Genomic DNA, 23,055 nt, shown 5'->3' with positions numbered 1-23,055 from the left:
AGAATAAGGGGCTGGGGTTGTGGCTCAGTGGTAGAGTGCTCGTCCAGCATGTGCAAGGCCCCAGGTTCGATCCTCAGCACCACATAAAAGTAAATAAATAAAATAAAGGTATTGTGTCCAACTTCAACTAAAAAATAAATTTAAAAAAGAAAGAATGAATAACTCCATGGTATACATATGTATGTTTATGCTATAAATATATATATATTTAACTATAAGTTTGCTCATATATTTTTAAATTTTTTTGTAGTTGTAGATGGACAGAATGCCTTTATTTTATTTATTTATTTATTTTTAAATGTGTTGCTGAGGATCGAACCTACTACCTCTCATGCTAGGTAAGCATCTGCCACTGAGCTACAGCCCCTTTGAAATATATAGTAGAAAAAACATAGAATTTGAAATTACAAATATGTTCCTACTTTTCAAATAGCATGTAATTCTTTTCACATTATTTCTATAATACAAAAGAAAATGAAGTGAAATCCTCAACTTCTGAGCTTCTTCAAAATTTCTTAAGTTCTAAATATCACAATTTAGCCTTAAAAAATACCAGAAAACTGTATGTGTTTTGGTTTCTAAGAAAACTTAAAGAGAATAGAGAATTACTGAAGTATAAAATTTTCATTAAAAACACTAAATATCAGTGGCTATCTTTAGTTGAAATATTAGAATCATTAAAACAGTAAGATAACTAGTATAGGTGCAGCATGCAGTTAACAGAGATTCAGACAGCGATCTTAATCCTAAGCCAGTCACAGCCTTATCGTAAATAGTCACTTCCATGAAATGTGGTACTACAAGAAGTATGAAAACTAGGACAGTGCAATGGCCCCCTGAAATATACCAGGAACTATGAGTAATTGGAAAATACTGAAAGCTATATGAAATACCTCTTTTTCTCACCTGCACCTCCAGATTAATTTTCTAATGTGCATATCTGGATAATGCATATCATTTTAGCCTGGAGTCTACCAATTTTGTTTCTTAGCAGTTACATGTGTAGATCCAGAAGCTGAGCTAGAGTAGGAATAAGAACAGAAGGAATTAAAACCATTTCTATACACACATCTTTCACTTGTCCAGCTAAACAAACCTAACTGTCCAAATACAAATAATAACTATAACAATTCTTTGCTGTCAATGCTGTCCTAACCTTTTTTGGGTTTCATGTTTTCTTTCTTCTATAAAACTTGCTCAATATTTAGCAAGCCCTACCCATCTTCTCTAATTAATCCTGTCTCCAAACTGAAATACACTCAAATTCATTTATTCAATACTTGTTTCTTGAGGGTTTACGATGGGTAAGCCACTACAGGAATCCAAAGACTATCAAACTGGGTCTCCTTTCAGCCTTTTTAAACTGCCTTTCCATTGATCTTACTTACTCTAAAATACAGTAGTTAAAACAGAGCAAAATATAGCTTACATTGTTTCTTTAGTTATAAACTCTGAATATAATGAAGAAAACGCTTACTTTGATTTTCAAGATGTACTTCACAAAAGAGATACTGAGGGGCTGGGGTTGTAGCTCAGTGGTAGAGTGCTTGCCTAGTATGTGTGAGGGACTGAGTTCGATTCTCAGCACAATAAATTAATTAATTAATTAATTAAAGGTCCATCAACATCTAAAAATTTTTTTAAAAAAAGATACTCAGAATTATTTAAACCAGTAACTCCAAGCAAACCCCTCCATTCAAATTGGAAAGTGAAGGTATAACTTCTTATTCTAAGGAAGAAACGGCATGAAGTTATTTATAAAAATCAATGAGCAATAATTTCCACACTCACAAACAAATAATGCAGTCACAATATATTTGACTATTGTCATTAAAAATGTTTTCATGACCAGCAACTGAAAGGTATCACACACCACAGAATTATTTATTTAGTTTTCTTTTGTCTACAATTAAAGTGAAAATGTAAACATGTTTCTATAGTATGGGAAAGTTTAAAAGCCCTGCTTTTACCTTTTCTCCTTTATTCCATTTTATTCTCTACTCAGATACTATTCCTCAGCACATAAACAGAGTATTACAATGAACATATACTTCCATGAAATGTGGTACTAAAAAAAGTAAAGTATAAAAAGATAAAGACTGACTTTAAATTCTAGTTGATATACTAGACTATAAGTCAAAAGCCCTAGATCTCAGATATAATGGAAAAGTATACAGAAGACAATGCATTTAGGCTATACAGTATAAATGTTACTGAGGATGACAGCTTAATTTTAAATAACAGAGTCCAAGCATATAAGCAAAAGTATCCACACACTAAATATACAATTCTTTCATAATTAGCTCTAAACAATTCTTAAAACGGTAGAGTATTATTAAAAATTGTATTTTTAATAGCCTTAGATATTTCTTTCAGAGACTAGCAGCTGCCTTATTGAACATTTATTTGCCCATTTTACCCTTTAAATGCCAAAATCTAGTGTAATTAGCATTATTTTAAGTAGCATTTACTTGTATTAGTAGATGTATTTAGTATATTCAATCTGACAAGCTGTATATTCAAGCCCATATTCAGATTCAAGACATCAGAGGAGAAAAGGATTCAAATAATATTCAGGGAAGTATGCTAAATGTCAGAATTGGGTGAATTGATTGGAGGTTCAGTAAAAAAGTCAAGGATTATCCCAAATTTCTAGTTTAGGCAACTGAGCTGAAGAAAGAAACATTAAATTACTTCATATATTTTTAAGAAGAATAATTTCTTTTTGGACATGAGTGGATAAAAGGGAATTGAAGAATAAGCTCAGATTTTGAATTTCTAGTGTTATGGGACTATCAGGAGATACCTGTTGGGAGAGCTGGATCTGGGACTCAGGAGAGGAATACACTCAGGAGCTAGATTTGTGAGTCATCAGCATAGAGGTAGCATGTAATAAGTCATGTGAATCAATGAGATCAACAGGAAGAGTGAATAGAACTAAGTCTGAAGAATCACCTTGGGAATACAAATATTTAAAGGGATAGACAGTGGAGAAAGAACTTTTTGGCAAAGAATATAAAGAGAGGTCAAAGACATAGGGGAGTAGCAAGAGAATATCCCTGAAACCAAAAGAGATAACTTTTTCAAAAAGAGATGGAGGGTCAAATAAAATGAGCAGAAAATTGACTCTGTTCTCATCATGCCCTCCTCTTCAGCAAATAGCACTGCTTCTCCAACTTTAATCATTACAAGAGAGGCGATGACTGTTTTTCACTATAACCCATGCTATACTTTTAGCATAAATTTATAAACACTAACCTTTAAAGCAAAATGTGAACTCAGTTTTCAAAATGAGTTAATTATCATACCATCCCCCATTTCTTATTCTAGTCTCTACATGCTAAATGTTCAGAAACACACAATGCTACTTAATTATAATGAAAAAGAAAACAATGCCTTGTTCACCTGCTAGGTAGAGCACAGAAACCCTAACAGCATCTACTAAATGCTACTTAAAAATAATGCCAATTACACTAGATTTGGGCAGGTAAAGGGTAAATGGGCAAATAAAATGTTCAATAAGGCAGCTGCTAAGCTCTGAAAGAAATATCTGAGGCTATTAAAAATACCATTTTTAATAATACTCTTTGATCTGAGTAGCATATTAAATACAATTTCAAAATTTAGTCACCAACAAACTACTGAAATATGCAACAATATGAATGACTCTCAAAAGACATTTGCTAACTGAAAAAAACAGACACAAAAAGGCTGTATACTATATGATTCCATTACACCACATTCTAGAACAGGCACACCATAGGGACCAAAATCAGAAACTGTTTACAAAGGAACACAAGGAAACTTAAATTTTATAATTTTAAAAAATGTAGTCATCTAATCACTATTTTTTAATTTTTTTTCATTTGTAGATGGACACAATACCTTTATTTTATTTATTTATTTTTATGTGGTGCTGAGGATCCAACCCGGTGCCTCACACATGCTAAGCAAGCACTCTACCACTGAGCCACAACCCCAGCACCTCTAATCACTATTTTAATTATCATTTTAATGTGCTATATTTCTCATTAACTTATCTACATTACTATATATTATACTTAAATTAACATAGAATTTGAAATTATAATAAATCTATCTTCAGATTAAAACAAAGTAATAATTACCAACCCTCTTGAAATAAACCCAAGTATCTTATACTCAATTATATCAATGAACCAGAATTAAAAAAAAAAAACCTTCCTATAATTCATAGTCCTAACAGCTGAAAAAGGAACTGTTTTAAATTTTTTATTATTTTTATATACAAGTTATATATCATGTATGTATGTAGTGTCAGGTATATATATCTAAATAAAATATTCTAACTCCATAGATACGAGGACCCAAGGATCTACATTTAAGAAAATTATATTTTGAAAATAACAGAAATATAGTGGTTATTCACTAATATATCTTTAAGATATACCTTTAAGAAACATCACACAGGGCTGGGGATGTTCAGTGGTGGAGCACATGCCTAGCATGCACAAAGGTGCTTAGCTTCTATCCCCATCCCGGTTCTAAAAAGGAGGAGGAGGAAATATCAAGAAATCTACAGTTCAATTTGAGCTAATCAATTCAACAAAAGTTTATTGTATAGCTAAAACAAGAAAAGCACTGTATGACTGACATAGGAACAATTATTTGATCAAGAAGTATAAGTAATAAATTGTATAAATACTATAATGGAGTAAGTGATCATGGAAACTTTCACACAAAAAACTATGCTTTACTTTTCTCCTTAAAAAAAAAATTTCTGGTCCTTGAAGAGTCATTTTGAAAAGTAATGCATGTCTATAGAAAAAATGTAGAAATACTACACAAATTTACATTTTCATGGTTAATGTCAATGTTATTTCATCAGATTTTTAAAATTACTTTTGGTTGTAGATAGACACAATACCTCTATTTTATTAATTTATTTTTATGTGGTACTGAGAATCAAACCCAGTGCCTCACACGTGTTAGGCAAGTGTTCTACCATTGAGCCACAACTCCAGCCCATCAGCAGCAGTATTTTGAATTCATAAAGATCTCAGAATTTAAGGCCTTTCAAATTACTCTAGATTTCATCAGGGAAAGTAACATATTACAAAACCATTCACATTAACTATGGACATCAACAAAAACCTGTATTTCACATGCTATGTAAAATTGACAAAGATGAAAAGAACAAGGACAGCAGGGCATGGTGGTGCATGCCTGTAATCCCAGCAGCTCAGGAGGCTGAGGCAGGAGGATCTCGAGTTCAAAGTCAGCCTCAGAAAAAAGTGTGGTGCTAAACAACTCTGTGTAGACTCCGTCTCTAAATAAAATACAAAAAATAGGGCTGGGGATGTGGATCAGCGGTTGAGTGCCCCTGAGTTCAATCCCTGGTACGGCCCACTGCCCCCACAAAAAAGAAATGGACATGGATGGAGAAAGGGAGAACAATGTAAGAAAAGGGAAAGAATAAAAGAATTAGTGGAGATATATATCATCTAAGTCAGGATAACCTGAGGGAGGTTATGGGATAAATATTGTATACTTGATTCCTTTCTCAAAAGGGAAATGATGATCAACAGAAGTTTTTAGGCCATTACATTTCAACATTCAATATTAAGAGTCTTCTGAGGCATAAGCAGAACCTCAATGAAAACTGTTTTTCATGTGCAACAATTTTTTAAGACTGGTATTAATAATAATAATGTAAGGTGCTATCGCTAATTTAAAGCCATGTAAAATTTCAACTTAGCCATCAACAAGGAAAAACTAAATTATATATAGCCAACACTCAGAAGATTTATTTCTTTAGCTAATATTGGCAACCCACAATTCTAATAGAAGACAACTAAAAGTAAGTTTTAAAATACTGAAGTGTTTTAAAAGGGTTGCCTGACAGCAGTATTGAGAAAAGCAGTGATGTATTTCTTTGCTAGGAAGGACATTTTTGTTTTCCAAATAACAAATTAAATATCATAAAGATTATATCTTTAAAGTAAGTAAACTGTAGTTTGAATTTCAATAATGTATTAGTGTTTTGAACACTATTAGATTTAAGGTTATCTACAACAGTAAGTAATTTTTAAAATAATGGTCAAATATGTATTTCATTTGCCCAAGATTTCACAATTCTTTAGAATTGAGAAGACAAGTGACCTAAATATGTTAACTCCAACAAAAAGGAATCTAGCATTTCAAAATTTGTTATAGCTTCTGAATTTCTCAGGAAAGGTAAAATTCTAATAAATTAATACTGCCGATTTCATGTTTCTAGGTGCTGAAAAGGTGTTTCCTTTCTGCCAAAAGGTAAATATATACAAATGAAAACTTTAAAGGAGTTTGGTGTGTCTGTTCAACGATATTTTCACACATTCAAGATGGCAAAGAAATTTACCTACATGAATAATTTTAAAAATGTAGTGTATTTTTTTTGGGGGGGGTCTTTTAATGCTTAACATTTAAAAAAAAAAGTAACCAATAGTCATGAAGAATCACAATAGTCATGAAAATAAAGTGAATTTGCAGTACTCTGGTTTCTCTTCAGATCATATAAATCTTTCGCCTTTTACTAAAGTGGATTTGCAAAATATTCTGAGGTTATATATTTTATTGATACATGTATTTACTGTATTCCAGAATTATATATTTAAACATAAATTTTATTTAAATGCAGATTGTACACACAGACATACATTAGATAGACTTAACAAAAAATTTTAAAGACTACAATTGAATAACAAACCAGCTATAACTGAACAAAATTATTCTGAGAGGCCAGGAACATAGCTCAGAGACACAGTTAATGCTTAGCATGCATGAAGCCCTGGATTAGATTCCCAGCATCAAAAACTAACAACAACAACAAAAAATCTCTTTATAAGAAACATAAGAAAAACAGTCTGCTTACTTTACAGCCAAACTCATTCTTTGTGTCAAAATTTGTATGATAAATCTCAAAAAGACAGGGAATGGGAAGAATAGAGGTATTTTATAATAGACATATTTGGATTAGAATTCTATCTAGATGCTAGATTTGCCACTAAGGAAGGACAAGCTTCCTGGACATGATGAGCTTTAATTTTCCTATCTGCAAAATGAGAACACTATAATTTCACTGGGTAGCTGGGAGGCTCAAATCATGATAGTGAGTAAAAGCACCAACTCCAGAGTCCATTCTCTACTTTCTTGCAATTATTATCTGTGTGACTTTGGGCTTGTCATTTAACCATTCCAATAAGTCAGTTTTATCATAGACCTACCCTTATATTGTACCTTGAAGAATTGAGAAAATTCATGTAAGTACCTGGCACATAAAATCACTCAATGAAATTACATATCACAAATGTAAAAACACTCAACACAATGTCTGATACAAAAAGATCTTACTAGGTCCTAATTTCCTTACTATATTTAAAAACTCAAACTCACCTCCAAAAATGAACTCTCATAATAGGATAAGTAAAGAACTGTACAACTGTTCTAAGAGGTAATCACAAAAGGGTTTCCCATAAGGTTATTATGCAATGGTAATAGCTCTGGAATAAGTATACAAACTCCCCAGTTGATTACTTTGAAAGGATCAAAATTATTTTGCTATGTAAATATTGGAATTTAAAGTTATTAGTCATACTAATTTATTAATTCATCTACTATAATTGGTTGTACATATTTTTATAAATTAAATCATTTCCTAAAGCTGAATTTTCCCTGAAAATAGATGCATATAAAAAAAATTAAGTAAAAAAATTCACAGACATCTTAATAAAAGATAACAAAGATTTCTGATCTCAAAAACAGAATATGTACAAGATATACAGCCTGAATTCTATTCCAGTTTCTTTCTCTCAAGTATGTATCTCTAACAAAAATGACATTTAAGCCAATCAACCGAGCAACCAAAGGTAAGATTTTGTTAAAACTAGAAATGTAGAACCCTGAAATTCTTAAAAATAAATGTATACCAGAGTAATCATTTACTAACTGTAAGACTGCAGGCAATTTTCTGACGCCTTTCCAGCCTCAGTTTCTTCATTTGTAAACTGTGGTTAATAACTGTTTCTACTCATGGGCTTGCAAGAAGAATTAAATGAGGTAATAATATGAAGGATATACTTAAAGTAATTCCTAGTAAATAATATGCCCTCAAATTTTATGGGGCAAAAATCTTAGCTGGCAATAGTATATCATGAAATAATCTAATATCACTTTGGGAAAAGAAGGGAATATGCCTTAAAATATAATGCAGTCTCACAACACTCAATTCATTAAAACTGACTCCAGATTTACATCAAAACAAATATCTAAAATCACATTTATTACTTAACTTACTCGGGCAAAATATTCTAGGCACATAAAATTCCCCTTAAAATTATAATGAGGGCCTGAAATTAAGATACCTGGTTATAAAGGTTATTTTTAAATCAACTAGAAACACTGTAATTCTACTTATGTTAATTTTTTAAAATAAAAATTTAAAAACCAAATGTTTCAGGAAACCTTACATATTGTTTACTACATATATAGTTAATCACTTACATTCCTTCACAGGGACATATAAAAATAAAAGCAGTCATTTAAATACCAAACACATACAGACAAGTTCAGGTTTTTTAATATGAAAGTACTATTTTAATACAAGGAAAATACAAGCAAACAGATACTATCCCTCTTTTGAAAAAAATGGAAAAGTATCTTAAGCTCATATAATTAAAAAAGTCACAAATGGTATTAGTGTTAGCACTCAGCAATACCTAGTTTCAAAATTAGAGCTCAGACATTTCTTAAAGCAACATACTCTAATAAAAAAATTAATGTCAGAGAACTCCTTTAACTGACTCACTATAAGCAGCTACACAAATCACGTGGTCTCTAAGTGTCAAATTTTTCATCAAAAAATAGAAATCATGCTGGTCACTTCTCTCACAGGAATATGAGAATATTTATAAATGGACTCGGATCACCTTGAAAGGGACCAATTAAAAATGCAAAGAATTATAAATGACAACTGCTGAAAACAGGAAAAACTGCTTAAAAATGAATTTTAAAATGACTTTTAAAGGCTGTAAGACCATAAGTTATCCCCAAAGTCAACTTATTATGCTTAAGATATTAAAATAATCTTCAACTAAACAGTTCAACTAAACTTCAACTAAGCATCTTCAACTAAACAGTTAATTATCAGACTTCTATAAAGGTACTTAGACAGGAATTTCCTATATATTTTATAGCAAATAAATATGATAAACAAAATTAAAGGTACATTTTCTTAAAAGGAAATTTTATTTTATTTCTTTTATTTACCTCACCTCCCAATCACTTAAAAGGAGAGTTAAATGCAATTATAGAAAACTCAAACTTAGTTTTTATTTACTCTCCCATTGTAAATTATGCATCTTATTTTGAAAAAGTAAAAAATAGCACAACAGGCCATGTCAAAATCTGATTTAGTTGGTTCTTGTGTTTCTATGACAATTTGATGATGGATTGGTACCAAAAAGTAAATAGGAAGTTAGTTTAAGAAGCCTTAGAAATTACGTTTGAATCAGGCAGTCCTGCTCCCCAAAAAGGAGAAAACTGTTCAAACTGTTATATCTTCATTCAGAATATTTTTGAAATTTAGTAATGATTACTGTTGCAGAACCAAAAGTTTGTTTGCTACCATATTAAAAACTTTCATTTATCATTCCTCAAAAGAATTTCAAATTGTCACTTTTCTACAAATACAATTTTTTTCTTCTTTTAAGGTTTAAACAGTAATATAATGATTCCTAGCATAGATTCAAAAATGCACTCAACTTTAGTAAACAAAGTTGAATGCTTTAAAAAGGAGGCATCCTATATATACTTCTCAAAGCACTGAAATAATTAAGTATTTAATGTTGGACATTGATTCACTAGATTTCCAATATTTAAAATTGCTTTCTTTTCAAATTATGTAAGTTATTGGTAACTGCAGATAAAACCACATTCATGAGATTTCCTTTAGGTACATTAGTAAATATTTCTCCAAAAACAGTAACTAGAATTATAAAATTACTGGGAACACTTACTGGTTTTCTCTTTTAACTGACTTTTTTAAAAATGAAAAGCAAGATTAACCACTGGTGATTAGCTCAACCAATACAGCAAAAGTACAACATAGTGAAACAAATTATTCTCTCTCACCAAGTTATCAAAAATTTAGAGTTCAAGTTTAGGTTTTATGTTTTCACCTTTAAAAAAATGACCTATTTAATTGGGTTGAGTGAAACCAAAAATATTTTCAAATGTACTTTGAAGAAATGTTTATGCTCTCTTAATAAAAGTCATCACACAACCTGTATTACTTACAAATTATTAAGTATGTAGAAGTGGCAAAAGAGGAACCAATAACTATAAGAGGAACCAATTAACTATAATTTAATTCCAAAGACTCAAGGAAAAAAAATCAATTATATAAACTGATAACGCACTGATTTCCAACATCTGCAAAAGGCTCCCTTTAACTATAAAACTTTAAAAATAAGTTGCTTCTGTTGATGAAAACCAAGCAAGAAAACTCTGCATTTTCTTTAGTGGAAATATGTTCTTCTCTTGACATTCATCTCAGTATTTTAATTAAATAAAAGTTGTAAAGACCACCACAGAAACATATGAGGGCTTTTAAAACATTTATAATGAAGCCCCTACCCGCCCCCCCACCCATCCCAAATCAAACCCTCTGTTTTCTGAAGACACGAAGTGTTCCTCTCTGCATTCCCTCCCTGGCAATCCCCCCACCCGCAAGCCCCCCACCCGCTGTAGGCCTGAGGCCCCGTAGCAAACAGTGTCTAACAGGAGCAGGCAGCACAAAGACAGGAATGGGAGATTAGTGGGAGGGAGGGAGGCCGGGATTGGGGCTCAGCAGGAGCTTCAGGCTTTTTAAAATTCAAACTGCTCCCTGACCAATACAAATCACGGACACGCTACTGACTACTACACGGATTTATAGCATTAAAAACATGCCTAGTACGTGACAGCTATATTAACTTCACTCTTTTTAACATTTATCCGATCGTTTGTAGGAAATGTGGAACAATTTATTGTAAGCAGGATGCTAAACTCAAAAATAACCTCTAGAAAAGTTACTTATTCTAAAGTGACAATAAAAATTTAATAAGACACAAAAAATTTGAACCAATGTAACACCCACTAGTAAAACAAGGGACTTTATTGAGCAGTGTTGCTTCATTTTAACCAATGAGAGTATTCCTTCAGCGAATATGAAACAAAGTATCAAAAGAGACTAACAGAGGTACTCACATTTTTCTATACAATTTGTATGACTGAGGACTTTTAAATTAGTGTTTCCCCTTTAACACAATCTACATTACCAAGGCCTCCATAAACAGGCTCCAAACACTTAACTTACTCGTGAACTACAACTTGTTAAGATAGAACTGATATTTTTCTCCAGCATTTACAGATACATTTGACCTATTAAAATGACACCTCTCTCATTACACAGTCAAACATCATGGCACAAACAGCCAATGACAATCCTGGGACCTCAAGAAGATCTGCCCTGACATGAAAGGATGGTACCTTCTACATTTTTTTTTAACCTCCTAAGGTTTTTAAGTATAACTTAATTTCTATCCTTTAAAAGAAAAGAAACTGGTTTTAGCCTTCTGTTGGCACAAGGCTCAGAACATTTAAAATTCTTTGTATGCTTGCACACGTTTAGGTCAGGAAGTACCTGAGTGTTTTATGTATAGTCGTTTAAAATTGTCCTTACATAACGCATACAAATATAAAGTGGCAGAGTAAACCTGTCAAGTACTTTATACTTGTCTCTGAATAAAAAGTCCATGTGCAACACACACTGTCAAACAACATAAAAAGCTTGGGGGGGGGGTGTTGTGTAGTGCCTACTACACCATGGTTTTCTATATTAAATATTCATGTAGACGATCTAATTCTTTCAAAAAGAAAATGAGTCTTTATTAACTTTCCAATGTCCAAAACAAGTTTTTAAACGAGAAAGAATTACCACCGTATCCGTGTCTGAGTATTTACATTTGTCTCACTAACTGAAACTACTTCCTCCCTTCATGGGGTCACAGGGGGAAGAAGGGGGGTTGTTTGTTTCACTGGGACGTTCCCCACTCCGGGACCGGGAAAGTTGTAAATATGGGGACGATCGGGGCACATTTGCTGTTAGTTGTATTGTTTCCGCCTCCTCGCTAGCTACGGCTCCGCTCCCGGGCGAGGCCTGTCACCGACCAGCAGTCGCTCCGCTCAGCCCGGAGCTCTCCTAATCCCCGAGCTCAAGTAGATTCCGCTGGCCCGCGGCCTGCACTCTCCGCCGGGCCTACGCCTCCCCGGCCGCCCGGCAGGAGCCCAGTCCCCGCCACCGGAGCCGGCCGGGAGAAGGTACAAAACCACCGCCACCCAGGGCGGCTGCCACCAGAGAGAAGCGAACTCTCGACTCGCCCGTGGAAGAGACCTGGGGCCGCTAAGGAAACGGCTGGGAGGGGAGCGAGGAGGAGAGACGCTGAGGACCTGGCGCCGCCGCCGCCGCCGCCGCCGAAATAAAGAGCAGGAATTTACCTGGGCGAATCGGCGTCTGAATCCGAGGGGAGGCCGAGGCCGCTGTGGCGAGAGACTATAATCCGGGCCGGGAGGGGGGGTGGCTACGGCTCCTCTTCCGTCTCCTCAGTGCGGGGAACATGTAGAGCCGGGGGGAGACCAGCCGAGAAGACAAATCGCTGCTTCTTCCTCCTCCTCCTCCTTCTCCCACATAGAAACACTCACAAACACCCGACCAGGGGCCCGAGCTACCGGGGGGGCATCGCCACGGACCCGGGAACCAATCCTCCTGTCGGCGGGGGCGTCCCTCCCTGCGGCTTGGTGGTGTCGGGTGAGTCGGTACCGACGGAGGGAGGGGGGGGAGGGCGGGGGGAAGGAGCCCTGTGTGTGTCTCTCTCTCGTTCCGTCTCTCCCTCTCAGAACAAAATGCCGACCGGAAGTGCAGCTGCAGGAATGACTCCCTCCGCCGGCGCCAAACACTAACAACCACCCCCTCTTCCCCACTCCACTTCCGCCACCGCCGCCGCCGCCGCCGCCGCCGCCACTCGGGCTCGCGTCTCCGCCGCGCCGCGCAGCACCCGAGCCCGGCCGGGGCCAGAAGCCCGGCGGCAGCACCTCGTTTCTACGCCCTGCTCCACTGGGCGGCTGTGGATGTTGTTCTTATTGTCGATCCTGCGGGGCTGCGTCTGCGCTGCGGCTCGGGGCCGGCTCTCACGGGCTTTATTTTCCAGCAGGCCGACAGCAGCCGGGCCGAGTCCTGCTGTGGTCGTGTGCGTGGGGGAGCTCAGGCCCAGAGGGCCTCCCAGGCCGCAGGCGGCGGCGAGCGAAGGCCGCGCTTGTGTCCCCTGGGCGCCGTCTTTAGCTGTAGGGAGTCAAGCTTTGGGCGACCACGCAGAGGACGCCGGCGATTCCACGGCGATGGTGCATTTTTTAAAGTGGTGTGCCTGCAGCCGGGAGGATGGATGTATCAAATACCTTCTCTTTCTCAAAGGCCAGACTTTGTGCCCGCCTGTGGGTTATTTCTGCGGCTTAAGGATGCAATCCTTGAAGGCGAAGAAGACTCCCAGCTGGATTGAGTTGGAATCGTGTTTGTGATGCATTTATTTATGGAAATATGTAGTCGCTGCTGGACTTGCTTTTTGTTGGTGGTTCTGATTCCTCCCTAACTGTCAGGCCAAGGCCTGTAGGCGACGCTGTGCGAGCTAGGAGCGGCTGGCGGCGGAGCCGGCTCCGGGCCCGGCGTCCAGGTGTGGGTGGAGCCGAGCGCGGGGAGCGCGGGGGCCGCGGGCTGGCTGGGGCCGGCGGACTTCGGACGTTTTCCTCTGTTGAAAGCACTGAGGCACTGGACGAGGCTGGAGTACAACCTGTGATTATACGTACCCTACCGTACCCGTTGTAGTCTTATTGTAAAACAAGAAGTAACGTCATCGTGCCTCAGATCTCTGTTCTGTTTATTTGTGTAGATGAAAAGGGGCTATTCAGGTAAAAAGTGCAGTAGGTAAGCGGGTTTTAAACAGGACGAAATTTGTCATCTCAGCGAATCCGGTTAAGTCAAGTTAATTGTGTTTATAGATGTCAACACGCCTAAAGTCGGGGAAGCTTGCCTACACGTTAGCCTTTGCCTCCGAAGTCAAGGAGGGGACTGAGATCTTCCGCTCCTTTGCCTTAGTCACTGTGGTGGCTTTCCTTCTCGTCCGCGGATGCCTAACTGCCAAAGCCTTGACCTCCGCCGGGAGGGGCCTGCCCTGGGGTGGGGGGTGTGCCTCTGCTGTTGTCTCTGCGGGGGGTCACTTTCCCAAGCATCCAGAGGGCTCTCATCTTCAGGGTTCCGTTCAAATGTCATCTCCGGGGCCATGGTTTAAAGGGCAGCTTTCCCTGCCTCCTTTCTCGCTTTATCCTTCGGATACTACGGATCTTTCTTGCTTGTCTTATTCTCTTTCCCCGGTAGATGGTTAAGCTCCAGGAGGACGGGAGGTTTTATTTTTCTCCGCTGGTATTATGTTCAGAGGCCAGAATGATGCCACTCGATAGATGCTCTTGATACCCTTCCCCCTTATTTCTGCGTTCTATCCTGTAATAAGTACTTACGCTGTAGAGAAGTTTATGAAAGATGGTGAAAACTGGAAACAATATTTAGGCAGAAAAATGGAAGCTTATTACAGAGTTCTGGAAAAAAAGCGATCCCTTCTACCGCTACAGCACCAGGAGCCCACAAATGTGATCATTATTTGATTTTAGGTCTTTTTGTAAATAGGCATGCTAGAGAACCGTGCTTAGGAGATCCTGTGATCATAGCTGTAGTGTGCTAATTCAATTTATTGTGTTTCCTGTGTCTCACAAACTGCATTGTTCATCCTGCCACCTTTTTTGGAAAATACATACTATTTTCACTGAACTGAAGTTTGAGAATTTGGTTGGCTCGGCCCAAATCCAGCACTACTGGAAAACTTCATTCAGCAAGTCTTTTATTGGGCATAAAATGTTTGCCAGGCACAGTGATTCAAAAGGTGTGTACTTCTGAGGCTAGGAGACCTTATATAAAGGATCAGACATGGCTACTACTTATGTTTTCAAATAAAGCAAAAGCTAGAGATTTCTTTTTAGTTTCTTCAAAAGAAAAGGTTCAGTGAAAGCTGAGGTCAGATATTTAAATATACCATTTGGTTTGCTGTTTGTTTATAGTTACTTACCTGTTGGCACCTGGAATAGCAATATAATAATTGAAAATGATTTTTTAAAACTATAAAATGTGAGAAATTCTATTTCATAGTAGCTAGAAAACCAAGCTTTTTAAATTGAAATAAGTAAATATACTAGTAACCAGAAGCTATATATAAGTGTCTGGTTATGCTGTTAGAAATTTTCATGTTTCATTTACTGATTTTTTTGGAGAAGACAAGACAACCTGGGCAGATATTTTACAAGTATTAATACATCAATTAAACATTGTTATATTCTTCTAATAGTCTATTCATTTAGGTTTACCCGTTAATTTTAAGAATAGCTTTAAGTAATATACAAGTAACTCAGAATCTGTTTTTCAGTTTCAAAATACAATTACAGTTTGCTTATGGAAGCACAATTACTTTTCTGTATATTTTCATAATGTTACTGATGAACTAATAATTTTGCATATCTAGGGAACAGTGGTTGATAAACTTACATGGTACAAAGTCTTGACATTATTTTAACATTAACATTCAATCTAAAGCTTTAATTTAAAATCTTATTGTTTTTTGTTTCTTCCCTCACACATTTAAATATACTGGTAAGAACTTATTTGGTGCTAATCAACCTTATGCTAGGCCCCTGATATAAAATAATGAATGAAAACTGACACGGTCATTGCCTTTGAGGGTTTTTTGTGTGTATTTATGTGTGATATATGTATATGTAAGTATGGTGTGTGTGTGTATATATATATATATGTATATATATATAACTTAAATATATATTATATATATAATTTATATACTTTTTATACAAAATTTTTATAGATATTAGAATGGAAAAAATTGTTTCAGTGCCTATCAATATTTCCTGTCAAATCAACTAGTATTTTGCTTGCCTAAATTTAGGTATCCAAGTTGAGATCTTATAAATAATAGTGATTTCTTGATTTCATTGTCTTTTTTTCATTTTTACTTATTTATTGCTTCCTAATACCATCAGTTTGTTTAATTTTTTTATTTTTCAGTCTTTTATGTCCAAAATCACTTCATTTTGGGTGGCCTTATATTTCACTGTTATATCCTTGTCAATTTTAGTTTGGAAGATAACCTGATATTTAATCTGATCTAATATTGTCTCCTTGCTTTAAGGAATAAGTTGTATGGCTCAGTTTTATTTGTGGTGAATATTCCTGGATATTTTCATATGTATTTTTGATCAATTAATTATAATTTAATTTTTAAAAATTTAAATGAATTTTAAGTATCTGTATTAAATTAATTTAACTATCTGTATTAAATATCATTACCAAAAATTGACACAACTGACAAATTATGATTTATTATTTTTACTGAATAATATTCAAGATAAATGCAATTTGATATGAAGTGATAGGGATAAAAAAAATTTAGAAAATCATGTATTTTATGCCTGCCAGTTACCCTTTGTTAGTGATAAAATTCCTTCTAACAGGAATAAATTTTAAAAATTGAGGAAAGGCAAAAGATTATGTATGTTTTAGAGATTAGACTCCTAAATTATTTCATATTTAGGATAATTAAATTACTTTCAAGTAATTTGATGAAGAGTTAATTCAGGATGCAGATTTTGAGGGCAGACTATAGAAATATCCAATGACTTAAATGTTTCATGTTTTTAAAAAATTAAGTACCTTAATCAATTTGTGGTAGTATTTGAGACTTATTTAATGTGTTTATCTATTTGTTTGGATTATATTAATTTTTCTCCCATGAATGTCTTCAGTTCATCTTGGTCTTCTATTCTGGTCTTAAAGAATAAGCTTTGGCTGGGTGGTGTGGCATAGACCTGTAATCCCAGTGGCTCCAGAGACTGAGGCAGGTGGATCACACTTTCCAAGTCAGCCTCAGCAACTTCAGTGAGGCCCTAAGCAACTTAGTGAGACCCTGTCTCAAAATAAAAAATAAAAAAGGCTGGGGATGTGACTCAGTGGTTAAGCACCCCTGGGTTGAACCCCAAGTACCCCCTCAAAAAAAAGTTTTGTCCTTTCATTAATCTTTCTTTATGGGTTTTATTATCTATCTATAACTTATGTTTCTAAAAGTGACCGGTTACATGTTATACTCCATGTTTCACTGAACAATGCTATAGGGTAGGGCCCTTAAAAATGCATCTCTGAAATACAATTTCAACATGAAGTTATTTAAACTGCCCCTTTGCATAGATTAGTTTGTAATCAAAAAGTGTCTGCCCTAGACTAGTGTTTTAAACTATTGGTCATGAACCATAATATAACATGAAAGTAATTTAGTGGGTTGTGACTAGCATTTTTTATTTAAAATACAAAAAAGAAAAGAGTACCTCAAAGATGGTAAAAGTATGTTTTAATAAACATTTTGTGTGTGTTTGCTGCCTTGTAGAAAGGATTTCTTACACTGGGTTAAAGGCAAAAAAAAAAAAAGGAAATTTAAATTTTTGTTAATTTCAGTAGTTCATGTTTTTTGCAGTTTAGCTTCTACACTTCATGTCTTTCTTTACTCATCCCCCTTAGAAAATGGAAAAAGAGGAATGTTACAAATTTCTGATTGAAATCAGACATGAATTTTAGAGGAAGCACTATGATATTTTAGTGATTTGATACTGGTTTCAGAAAGATGATCTTAAGATAAAGAGTAGGAAATAAAATTAGGTTGTTAAAATGCCAAATATAGTTGGATTCTAAGGAGGAATTTTTTTCTAGTGTATCTACATTTGGTGTATTTAGATTTTTGACTTATTTATCTGTTATAGATTTTCTAATCTAACATTTCTGATACAGCAAAATAATAAATGTGAGGCAAAAGATATTTTTATTTCATCCCAGCTTTCCTTCAAATTTAAAACAAGTGTTTATTAATCACAGAGCAAAGCAAATTGCCATCTTGGAATGAAAAAAAAAAAATCTTACCAAAAAGAATAAAAGAAGGATTTTGTTATATTGAAATGTTCTGACATTACTATCACCTTTTTTTTTTTTTTTTTTGCTATGTGTAGATTTCAGTATTGTGCATTTTATTTAAAAGCATTAATAAGAATTTTGGTTTTCGGACATGATGCCAGGTACCTTTAAGTGATAAGTCCTAGGATGGTTAAAACCTTAGCTAGATAAAAATTACTAGAGAGTTAGCGAAAGAATGTCTAATTCAATTATTGAGCCAAATTTTCAACGATGCAATACATAACCTATTAAACTTTGAAACAAATATATTACTGACCAGCAGGGGGAGTCAAATCAGTCTTTAAAAGTGGGAGTAGAAAGGAAAGGAAGACCACATGACTTCCTGTTTTGAATTAACTGTTGTAGTAGCTGTTTTCTTTGAGTTTAGTCTAACAAAAAGCAAGGAAGGAGAGAAAGCCTACCAATGTATCAAATGTGGATGGGGTGACAATTCTAAGCAAGGAGAGACTGGCTGCCAATATATCATGTGGATCAAGTGGTCATTTTAAATGTCAAAATTACCTGTAGAAAGCAAATTGAAAAAATATACTTGTGTTCAAATTAAGGACAGACCATAGAAGAATCTTTGGCATGAAAGAAAGTTCTTTTAAAACCAGATGATGAAAACTGAACAAGTAAAATACGCAAACATTAAGGTACTGATTTCTTCCTTTGGATGGTGAAATGTGAATTAGAACAAAACAAAAGCTCCTCAATCATTAAGCAAAGAAACTCAAATAGAAATTTAAAACTGGGAATGTGTCAGTATAATAATCTAAGATAGAAAAACAGAAAACAATGACAGTCATGATGAACTGCAACCCAAATGTAACGTGAACATTCTTAGTAATTCTATATTTATTTAAAGCTGAAATTGGATTCTTGAAAGGCATGTTTAAAAATAAAGTATGTACAAATAAATAGATTGAACTTATGTTAGAGTTATATGCACTTAATCTAAGAAACATGGGATATGTTTTGGTAGAAAAGTGTTACAGTGAAGTAAAATAATGATGTTTCACTATAAAATAGAGAATAGAATTGTTTCCACTACCCTTTATAACCATTGCAAAGAATGTAACACCTTTTTTTGTGAAAAATATTTAGAGGAATACAGCACCTAACTTCACTGTTAGTTTATTTATTATCTTCTAGGAGCCTCAGAATGCCTCAGAGAATGGATTAAATGAATACAGATGATCTCTTTATGATTATTTGAAGTTTCTAAAAAAACCTGGGTGTTAGCTAACATTTGTCAGAATTAAAGACCCAAGCATTTTTTAGTTAAATTAATAAACAGAATTATAGTAGCCTAGTCCTTAGTCATTACAAGGTTTATGGAAACACTGTCCAAATCAGGACAAAGGATCCAGGCAAGCTTTAGCCATATATATATGTATGTATGTATTTTTTTAACTTACGTTTATTCATTCCAAAAATCTATTTCTTGAGTACTTAATATTTTCATAAGACATGAAGCATATCTTCATTATGAACTAACTAGACAAAATTAAGTCTTTTTGAAAGATTTAATTTCATTGATATGTGACCAGTCATACAAATTCAATATGCAATCACTAACTCTAAGTAAATGGTACTTAGAAGCAAAGTAGTGTACTAGAAGGTATACTGTAAACCTCTGGCAGGTCAGTTCTTTTATAATGCTATGTTATAATGTACTGATGTTATTTTACATATTGGCATCTGGTGTCAAGTCAGTTCTAATCATGGCAGTGATATCTAAAACAAATTCATCTCATATTGGTCCTAAAGTAATTTTAATGCCCAAAACGCAAATAAACAAGTATTCCTGCTTCTATTTATATGCTTCCATTAAATATAATTTGTGATGAGTGCAGGCTATTAGGATTCTATGAACAGCCTGAGCTTTTAAAATTATATTTTAATTTTGTTAATGTTTTCACATGTGGAAAAAGTAGTTACTAATGATCTTTTAAAAATCATCTGAATAAAGTTGCAATAGTGTTACCAAGAACCATTTCCTTTTTGATATGTGTAGGTTAATGCATATTAAAGTCCATTAAAAACTAATAATTTTGACACTGAAGTAAAAATTCCAGAATCTAAAGCATATAGTAAATAGTTCTGTTTTATCTAGATCCTATTTAACAATCTAAGACTGACTATAACAATAAATTTACAGCCAAAGGAAAGAAAAGAGCTCAATCCTCATAGCTCATACCTCTCCAGAGAAAGGAATAGTTACATTAGGAAAAGCATCATCCAGTGAACAAAATCATGTCTGAGTAAAGAATTTCTCTACCCCTAACAAATTTAATATAAAAGTTTAGTCAGAAATTTGTACTCACACACAAACACTGTTTTAAATATTGTTCTTTATATATTTCTCTTTGGAAAAAAAAAAAACAGTACAAAGGGGATGGGGATATTAGCTAGCTCAATTGATAGTGTTTCCCTCGCATGCACAAACCCCTGGGTTCAATCTCATTACCACCAAATAATAATAATTAATTAATTATTTATTTTTTTAAAAAAACAGCACAAAACCCCAAATTTCTTTAGTAGTTATCTTTCTGATTTATCAACTGTCTTACACTCTTGAATTCCATAGTTTCTAAACCACCTCTCTGGTATAACTTCGTATTGCCTTCTTTCTAATTCTAACATCAGTATTAGCCTTCTTCAATACATTCAGATAATTCCTTGAGATCACAGCTAAGCAAACAAACTTTTGCTTGACTGAAGATAAGTGGCTTTTACTATGAATTTGGAGGAGCCACAGTAGTATTTGATAATACTTTATAAATGTGAAAGTGTTTTTAATTTAAAGAACTTTCTGCACATCATACAGGCTTTCTGTAAAAATTTTTGTCTGTTTTGGCTAGTAGTTTAAACTTGATAGTTCCTTATCTGTAGTCACATTAAATCTTTTGGGTTTTAAATCTGCCTACAATATTGCTGTGAAACCTCTCTTTAAGGAATACTTACCAGAAAACTAGTTTGAAAGCTATGTTGACCATGATATCACTATTCAATATGAAAAAAAAGTCCCTGAATAAATAAGTGTTTAATTTCCCTAATGAAAATTTGAATTTGTGTATCCACAGTAACTATAGATCACTCATTTATCAAGTATGTGCCTACACCTGTGTCCTGGAAACGGTGAATATAAAATGAATAACCTGGTCTTTTTCCTCATATAGCTCACAACCCAGAAAACTAGATCAGATGAATTTAAAACAGATAAACAATATTTGTATTAAAAGTGTTGTGAAAATACCAAAGACACATGGATGTTTTGGAAAAAGTTTCACAAGAAGGATAAAATTTGGGCTGGAGATATAGCTCATCTTGCCTTGCATGCACAGCCCCTGGGTTCAATCCCCAGCACCACACACACACACACCAAAAAAAAAAAAAAAGTAAAATTTGGACATTAAAGAAAGAAATAATTTTCTAGTTTAGGGAGGAAAGAAACCAGCCATTCGAAAGAGGGGGAGGAATATATAAAAACTTAGTTACACTAGAAAGTTTGTTTTATTCATAATCTGAAAAATCTCGATAGAATGTAGAGGTTGGTATTCCAGTCTAAAAAGAGCTTGGATTTTACTTCACACAGGTAAATATGAAAAATTTGCATTTTAGAATACCTCTGCAAGTTAACACTAAAAAAAGTACTATTACATTGCAATAAAGTATCTAGTGATATATGGTGAACCTGGAAATTGTATTCAGTTCAAAAATATGTATCCAGCTGTTAAAAATTTCCATACTCTTTGACATAATACTTATAACTTTTGATGTGGCTATATTGCTTTTGTAATTTCAATTAAAATCGAAAGAAACAGGCAGCTGTATGAAGGAATGACAATGTGATAAAGGATGGAGAAGGATGAATCAAAATAAATGTAATTATTCAAGTCAGGTGCAAAAAAATGATGAAGGAGGAATTAGAAAACTATTCAAATGAGATTTGAGGACTTGGCTATGGAAACAGCTGGCGAGAAGAGGGTGAATTTGAAAGATAAAGTATAAAATACTTGAAGCAATGAATACATAAGGTCAGAGAAAGGATGGGAGTCAAGTACTACTGACAAATCGGGCTTAGTTCTCTAGATGGACACTGGTGCCATTAAAGTGAAATAAAGAGATTTTAAAAGCATAGGCTGAAAGCAGAGAGGGTTAAGAATAATTTGGGGTAAGTTAAATTTAAGAAGCCTGTTGACTCCCAGTTAGAAATTCGTGGTCAAGTAGAAATATGTGTGGATATTAAGGAAATGTAGCTAGGGGAGTCATCCTCATATAGGTAATAATTAAAGTCAGAGTTGAATCCAGGGGACGTTTATAAAATGAGAAAGAGACAAAGAATTCTAAGGAGCATTAATGAAAACACAAGCTACATAAGTTTTTTCTGTTGTATAATAGTCTACTACTGTTTCCCTAAAACATTCAAGAAAACCTTTTTTATTTACAAGATGTATTTAGTCAAAACAGAACTCGGCTCTAGAATCAACCTATAAAAATATTTTCTAATTCTGGGAGTTATTATTACCCATCTTAATTTACTATGTCTTTTTGTATTTTACTTGAAAGTGGGAGAATAGGAAAACAACTTGTTTTCCTAAAAGAATAAGAGAAAAGGTAATGACATTTTATTTTTAAGAAGCAAATTCTTATTAAACAATACTTTTAACATTGAGTTACAGCTTCTAAGCTTTCCAAGTTGTTGTTTATTGTAGCCCCAGGGCCAACTCCAATCCAATCCAGGCATCTACACGACTATTCCTGCAGCTTCACTTTTATCATTACTCCTTAACCCTTTCTCTCTTTTACTTCCAGCCCGCTTATAATATCTAGCCAGTCACCATTGATTTCCACTGTTCCCACACATTTTGATTCCTCTAAATCAAGGG

At 34.6% G+C, this 23,055-nt stretch overlaps 2 protein-coding genes across 5 annotated transcripts in view; one reads left to right on the top strand and one right to left on the bottom strand.

Moving 5' to 3' along the window:
• The window catches only part of Nipbl (NIPBL cohesin loading factor), a 171,156-nt gene extending 158,461 nt beyond the window's left edge, over positions 1 to 12,695 (bottom strand). For all 4 annotated transcript variants that reach the window (XM_005325630.2, XM_040273065.2, XM_078017525.1 and 1 more), the window contains exon 1: positions 12,556 to 12,695. The gene's annotated coding sequence lies outside the window, so the exon portion shown is untranslated. The remainder of the gene's footprint in view (positions 1 to 12,555) is intronic.
• Positions 8,050 to 13,966, top strand: LOC144367418 (uncharacterized). Its single transcript, XM_078023576.1, has 4 exons — positions 8,050 to 8,076; positions 12,193 to 12,436; positions 12,548 to 12,865; positions 12,955 to 13,966. The coding sequence occupies exons 1-4, from the start codon at positions 8,050 to 8,052 to the stop codon at positions 13,608 to 13,610; spliced, it is 1,245 nt and encodes a 414-aa protein (XP_077879702.1). The 3' UTR covers positions 13,611 to 13,966.
• The last annotated feature ends 9,089 nt before the right edge of the window (positions 13,967 to 23,055 follow it).

This window comes from Ictidomys tridecemlineatus, chromosome 1, assembly GCF_052094955.1.
Source record: "Ictidomys tridecemlineatus isolate mIctTri1 chromosome 1, mIctTri1.hap1, whole genome shotgun sequence".
NCBI classification, from domain to species: Eukaryota; Metazoa; Chordata; class Mammalia; order Rodentia; family Sciuridae; genus Ictidomys; species Ictidomys tridecemlineatus.
The sequence above is the reverse complement of the archived record's forward strand: the minus strand, read 5'-3'. Positions and strand labels throughout refer to the sequence as shown.